At 36.5% G+C, this 7,644-nt stretch overlaps 1 protein-coding gene across 1 annotated transcript; it reads right to left on the bottom strand.

Moving 5' to 3' along the window:
- Nucleotides 1-6,480: 6,480 nt before the first annotated feature.
- On the bottom strand, nucleotides 6,481-7,176 carry LOC127103369 (uncharacterized). Its single transcript, XM_051040636.1, has 2 exons — nucleotides 7,159-7,176; nucleotides 6,481-7,098 (listed from the first exon to the last, which is right to left on the bottom strand). Exons 1-2 carry the CDS (start codon nucleotides 7,174-7,176, stop codon nucleotides 6,481-6,483), a joined length of 636 nt encoding a protein of 211 aa, XP_050896593.1.
- Between the last annotated feature and the right edge of the window lie 468 nt (nucleotides 7,177-7,644).

Below are 7,644 nucleotides of genomic sequence, written 5' to 3'. Positions count from 1 at the left end.
TGTGTTCATCATACTTCCAACACTAATTTGTACTGTCCATAGCAGATTTTTTCATCCACCATTTTTTGCTGTCAAGGACAAGAGCATTGGCAGCAGCATGGCATACAACTCACTCCCTCAAGAATCATCTCACTGGCCTTGCTAAAGTCTGTTACAACTAAAAGAACACAACAATACCTTGGACTGTACCACAACCTAGCATAGTACATCACTTCATTTTTCTGCCAAAGAAAATGAACAAGTAGCAGCCAAAGGCCATTATTCACACTCTCTCAAACCTCACCCTTGCTATGCATTTCTGTTTTGCTGTCAGGAAAAGCACACAGAAACTTCATTCTCCTCTCTCTTGCATTTTTGCATTTTGCTCGAATTGGAAAAATCATCAAAGACCACAAGAAACCTTTGTTTCCTTCATCATTTGGACCACATTGTGAAGCATCTTGAGCCCTTAAATCCCAACTGGAAGTTCCTCTTCTTGTGCTGCTTCACCAAGATACCTCCCATGGCAGATTGTGATTTACTTGTGTCCAAGCATTCTTGAGCTTAAAAAACTTCATCATCCATCAACATAAAGCACAAGGAAGGTCTGTTTCGAGCTGGAAACCTCCAAATAGCCCTGTTTCACATTTTGCTTCAAAACCAAGTAAGTAATCAACCTCCATTATTTGCCTTGCTATGCCATGTTTATGAAAGGTCCTTGAATGCTGATTCTAAAATGCTATGCCTTGCTTGAAGTGGTGCTCTTATGAGAGAGAAATCTGAATTTTCTTATTTTGTGTCCAAATGCATTTCTGCTCGATTTATCATGCTTGCATTAATTTGATGAGTTTTGATGCTATATTCTTGTTGCCTATTGCTTGATGATGCTGTTGGTACACTTAATTTGGAGTTCTGGGCATTTTGATTTTCGTGCTTACATGAAGATGATGATCATGCTGTTACCTTGAAACCCTAGCTGCCCAGAAATTTCTCATGTTTGTCTTGGTTTTGTTGTGTATAACATGTTTGCATGAAGAACATTACTACTGCCAGGTTGCTTGTTTGAGTTTGTTTATGATGATTACATGATGATGAATTTATGCTGCTGCTGTTCAAACTTATGCCCTGTCCAGAATTTTCTCATGATTTTGTTTGGTTTGTTGTTAATGTTGCATAATGATGTTGTTTAGCTGCCATGAGGATTGCCATGATAGAATTTCGATTGATGATGATTGATGAGCATGATGAACATATACTGCTATTTTGAAACCTTATGAACATGCCCAGAAAAAAACCATATGATTTGTGTGGAATGCTGTTGTCTGTTTGCTGTGTGAGCATCACCATGAATGCCTTGCTGTTTGTCTGTTGGTGTTTGAATGATTGTTTTGATGTTGGTAATAACACAATGAGCAAATGCCCTGCTCTTAAACCTTAAGTTGCCCAGAATTTCCCATGAGTATGCTTGTTCTAATGTTGGTTGTTGTTGCTTAATGATAAATGTTCATGGCCATGCTCGATTGTTTGATGCTGGATGTTTTTGTTCATGTCAATGGATGATGTTGTTTGAAAATGAATGTTGTTTGCTTGCAATGCCATGCTGTTGTTAAACCCTAGGGTTTATGTTGAAAACCCAGAATTTGAGTTGGTTGGCCCGTGCACTGTTCCATTGGCTGAGAGCCAATGAGAACATTTCCTCACACTCACCCAAAACGCACAGTTTAAGTAAGTGAGCTCAATATTACACAATTGCCACTGCGCTGACCTTGTTGACCATTACTTCATGTTATCTTGTTCATGTTCATTCCATTATTTCATCAAACTTCAACAATTTATTTTTAATTCATTTCAACTCCAAAAATTCTGATTTTTTTTGCATCATGATCACAAAGATGTCTAGTATTTTATTGTGATTTTTAATTAATTTTCCATTGGCTGGATTTTAATTGATAATTATTTTCTTGACATGTATGCATAATTGATACCTTGTGCCATTTCAATTGTGAAATACTCATGTTGAATCCAATGAGCTTGAAATTTTTTATGGTGAAACTAGACTCATTCACCTTTGTTTCCATGTAGAGTTTATACATTTCTCATATGTGGTTTGTGAGTTACAAATTTTTGAAGTGATGTGTTACATTTGGTGCTACATGAATGATATGCAAATGTATGGTTTTTGTTCACATGTCTCCTGGCCTCCAAAAAACTTGAAATTTTGCATGAATGATCTATCACATGTCTAGTTTGTGTATGAATTTTATTGGAATTTACCATGCTGTTTCCAATTTATTTGAGAATTTTCTTCCATACTTAGTCATTTGTTAACTTTATGTGATACATGTTGCCAAATCTTTTGTGAAATTCTCAAATCTTGTTGTATGATCATGAAATTTCATATGTGATAACTAGACTCCTTGAGCTTTGCATTGGTGTTAATCTCATTCATTTCTCTTCTATTTTCAATTTGATATGATTTTTTGAAGTTGACCCATGTTTGTTGACCTTCATTGTGCTTACTTGAAATTATGTTGACTTCATGATTTTAATTGACTGCCTTCCTCTCATCCAAATGCCATGAAATTTGACATGCTTGCCATGCTAGATGTTAGGATTGAATGTGATTTATTTGATAATTTTTGAGATTGTTTGGGTTGACTTTTGAATGAAGTCTTGCTGTTGACCTATTTGTATGCTTCCCTTGCCATGCATTGCCTTCCTATGTTCATGAAATGATAATAATGCATGATTTGAATGTGAATCCAATTGAGATAGCTTCTTAAATGTTTGAACATGAATTGGGTTGACCTTTCTTTGCTGTTTGACTTTTTTCTTTCATCTTTGACCCTAGGCTAGCCCTAGTGGTCTTTTGAGCTTACAATTGAGCTATTGTTTCAGGTTAAGCACCAATGCCTCAAAGATCATTCAAATTTGATTGAGTTGGATTGTATATATCATGTGCTAACCCTTGTTTTGTAGGTGTGACTCATATAAGTTTGGCTTTGTGCCTTGGCACCTCTGTTTATGGTTGACTGTTGTTTATCCATTTCTTTTGGTTTGAACTGTTGATTTGTTTACTAATAAGTTTGACTTTTTTAGGTACTTTAGTTGCTTAAGTTCTTTGAACTTGCTTGCTTTGCTATTTAGCATTTGCTTTGAGGTATAATTACTTCTTCTTCATGTAATCTGGAGACCCGGTCTGTTATTTGACCGGGCAAACTGTCTGAAGTCCTCCTTAAGAGGCAATGCCTGTGTGTGTTTAAAATTGTCCCAAGCAGGAAAAGTCCTTCAAGTAAGGCAATTGGTGGAAGGTAGGGATAAGCAATCTATTCCCCACTATTCAGTGTGTCCTCTCTTTGCTCCCATTATATGGTTGAAGCATTGAGATAAAAACCCAAGATCTAATCGAGTCAATAAAGGGGAAAGAGTTCCATCTTTCTGAACTCCCCCACTTTCTATTATTTGATGCTCTCTCTGATCTGAGATAGAAGCAATGAGGCACACCCCTCATCTCCTATTCATCTGCTTCACCTTAGCCTCTCAATGGCAAGGTTAAGAGCGACCTTCACCTATTACAGTGGACTTTCAAAGTCAAACCCTCTTGTGTGAGCCCCCCCATTGTTTGGCTATAGAGTGTGCTGTTTGCTATTCATTGATTGATTGATTGCTTCATATGCACTTGTTTGCCTGTATGCTATGCATTTATCATCATCAATTGCCATTAATGCATGATCATCTCATTTGCTTTTGTGATGCTATCATTGTTGTTTGCCCATTGAGGACAATTATAAGTCCATCTCTTTTGGCCATTTGCTCCTATGATATGGAAGGATAGAGTGTAAGACCTCATTGGTCACTCATATCTTCTGTTTTGTCTGTTTGATTGTGAGGAAGCAATTGTAAGTCCCTGCAAGTTGGCATTTGCTCTCCTGTGATCATGTTGCATTGTTTGATTGTATGTGAGGATACAACTGTAAGTCCCTGCAAGTTGGCATTTGTTTCCTAGGATCATACTGTGTATGTGAGAGTAAGCCCAGACAGATTGGCATCTGACTTCCATGTTTTGTTTTTCTTTGTTTATGTGAGGATGCAACTGTAAGTCCCTGCAAGTTGGCATTTGCTTTCCTAGGATCATATGTTGGATATTGGTGTAAGCCCAGACAGATTGGCATCCGGTACCCAAGTTTCTTTTTGTTTTAGGAGATTGGAGTAAGACCATTGAATGGCATCCGGTATCATTTGTTTGCTTACATTATTATTATTCATTGCCTATTCCAAAGGACACACTTGAATCATCTTCTATATGATTTCAAGAGGTGAACCTTCTAAGAAGTTTTACGATCCATCTTCATCCATTCATCCCCATTATGTCCTAAACCTTTTCATACTTTGATTTCAAACTTAACATAGATATTGTGCAAACATCTTCATGTTTTCCAAACTAAAAACCTGGACCCAAGTCCTTGACTTTTTTCAAACTCCATTTTCATAATACTTCTTCCGAATCAATCTTAATCATACTTTGACTTCATTTTCACAATCACAATCAATTAACTTCACTCATTCACTTGTTTTGGCTCTGTCCATTGTTAATCTTTTCACATTAGCCATAGGTTTCAATTATCATTGTGGTTGATGTAAATCTTGCCTATCCTTAGTGAGTCGACTATAAGTCTTCCGTACTGAAAACAGGGCTAACCCCTCTAGTACGTCGAAGCTATCCTCGCATGGTGGATGTTGTTTTTTTGGTCGAGTGTTCTCCCATTGATAATGAAAAGCCTCAGTGCTATTGTTTAAAACTGAATCCACCAACTTTTGGAAATCTTTTAGCCAAACTACGGCGTTTTGATCCTTACCTCTGATGGAAGGTACGTAGGCAGCGGGTTCATCCGTTCAAACCCAATAATAAAATTGTATATTCTTTTCTCACCATCCCAATCATGTTTGCACAATGCTTATGTCATAACAAATAACAATTTAGTACAACAAGTGTGAAAAGGGCTCCCTAGGAGTACCTAGGACGTAGTGGGTGCCTAACACCTTCCCATTGCGTAATTTACCCCTTACCCAGACTCTCTGATCTTTTATTAGTTTTCTACGTGTAAAACTTCTTAGACTTTTGTTCGTTTTTTAGCCAGTCCTTTGGATAAATAAAAGTGCGGTGGCGACTCGAAAATCATTGTATGCTTTGCTTATGGTTTAATCGATAAATCATATAGCGACGAATACACCGCTACAGCAATGACGTAGTGTCATCACAACCCCAAACTTGAATGTTGCTTGTCCTCAAGTAACTTGCCTGCACTACCAATAGTAAATAGAAAACAAGTTTCACAGTAACAATTGAACATCACCATGTAATGTTTTCTTTACTTGACCATCATTCTAGCTTGACAAGTACTCAACGTGTTTCTCATCTCACCTTGATTCACTCACTTGATAAGGTAGTCTGTCAATCAACATGCAAAATAGTCTATACTGAGTTTGATCATATTCTAATATAATACTTCAAAGAAACCAAAACACACACATTTAAGGTCATTTTTTGTTGTATCTTTGTTTATGTTCGGGTAGGATATTTTTGGGAAAGTATGTTTAAACCTTTGGAGTTAGGTGCATAGTTCTCCTTCTATTACCATACCCCTTTGTTCTTTCTTTATGGTACTAGAGATATTTCAATTGTGGTCCTTAATATGAATTTTGAATTATTTTAATCATTTTTTTTTGAAGAGGTTTCTTTTTTTCACTTCTTATTTTCTGAACAGTTTGATTTTTTTTACCATTTCTCTCTAGTACCCCAACCCCAAACTTAAAATTTTACTCCCTTCCAAGAACAACCCCAAACTTAATCTTTTTCATACCACTTAAGAACTATAATTATACCTAAATCCAAAGAGAGGGTGGAAAGATAAGATCTTTCAAGTCATATGGCTAAGAATTAGGGTTGTCACCGAGAAAGGCTAAGCTCAAATTGGTTAGCAACGGATGTACCTATTACTACATGATGGTTTAAAAAGGCTCAAAGTTAAATCAAACAAATGCCTCAATGTGTTTCAATCAAATAGACAAATTTAATCAGAAATATTTCAATCGTGATAAAACTAGAATGGACACACTCAATAAAAAGGAATAGTAAATAATGGAATTTATTTGGCTCAAACCTTACTAGTTGAGGTATCTGAAGGTTGAGTACAAGTCCTTTGATTCTTTTCTCATCCTTTGCCTTCTAGTTGTATGTTGCTTTCCTGATGATTAATTTCCCTTTTGGTTCATTTGTTCAATATTATAGCTGCAAACTTTGCAAATCTGAAAGAAACAATAGATACACACTTGTTCATTAAAGCCAACATAGATTGTAATGGAAAGGCATGCTCGAGTGGCTAATTCTCTTTATTGAACTTCACGAATAACAAAATGTAAATTCTACAAAAGAATTGGTTATAACCTATGGGTTTCCTCTCATTTATCGCTTCTTTTCTATCATTAGCTTGACGCCCATGCCTAAGGCATGTCAGGCACAAGGAATACCCTCACGCCGATCAATTCACTTTCCTTCTTCCCTTTGTCATCCTTGCTTCCTTTTCCTTCCAGTTGGTAGCATGTCTCAAGGTTATCCATATACAATTTCCATTCGTACACCTTAAACGCCATATTTTCGTTGTTGAACTTCAGTACAAGTTCACTGGTTTCCACATCTATCAAAGCCTTCCTGGTTGCCAAGAATGGGAGTTCGAGAATAACTGACTCTCCTGAATCTCCTTTCATATCAATCACCACAAAATCTTCAATAAAAACTAAACAATCAACATGCACTAACATGTCTTGTATGATACCAATCAGATGAGTAATAGTTGATTCAGCTAAAGTGAGAGTCATATTACTTGGTATGATCTCTCCATATTTCAATTCTGTAAACTTATTCAGTGGCATAACATTGATACTAGACCCTAAATGACATAAACTGTATGGGATATTTACTCCACCAATGGTACAAGCGATGGTGAACTTTACTGGATCCTTCATCTTTGGTGGCAATGCTTGAGGCACTGTCGTCTCATCTTTCCATGTCCTGTTCACCTGTTCTTTGACCAACTTATGCTTTGTACCTTTTAGCAATGCCTGCATAAATTTAGCAAACTTGGGAGTTAGTTCTAAAATTTCGTGAAAAGAGATACTTACCTGAAGTGTAGTTAACATTTCTTTAAACTCCGTGAACAACCCTACATGATCTTCCTATAATGGTTTTTTCTTAATTATAGGATAAGGCGGTTTGATATAATTAGGTAGTTATAGATTCGGATCATTAAGAATTTGCTTCTTAGTACTTCTTCAATGGTATTTTTTATCTATTAATTATTCAATGGTAACTCCTCTCTCAGTTTGGTCATCCTGATTTTTACTCTTGTGTTTTTCACTCCTCATTTCTTCCTTTTCCATCAACTCCTCTTCCACTATTTCATTTACACCCTTGTTGGTAATCACCTCAAAACCTATTTCTACAGCCTTGCAAGACTCTTTTTTAGGATTATCTACTGTGTCACTTGTAAATCCTCCACTCGAGCCATGTAAGGTTGCTATTTGTCTAGATAGATGACCAATCTGCACTTCCAAATTCTTTATGGACGCGCCATGATTCTTGCTCATTATTTCATGTTGCTTGTTTAC

Source organism: Lathyrus oleraceus, chromosome 7 (genome assembly GCF_024323335.1).
Source record: "Lathyrus oleraceus cultivar Zhongwan6 chromosome 7, CAAS_Psat_ZW6_1.0, whole genome shotgun sequence".
In the NCBI taxonomy this organism is placed as follows: Eukaryota; Viridiplantae; Streptophyta; class Magnoliopsida; order Fabales; family Fabaceae; genus Lathyrus; species Lathyrus oleraceus.
Note: the sequence above shows the minus strand (reverse complement) of the source record. Positions and strands in the feature narration are given on the sequence as shown.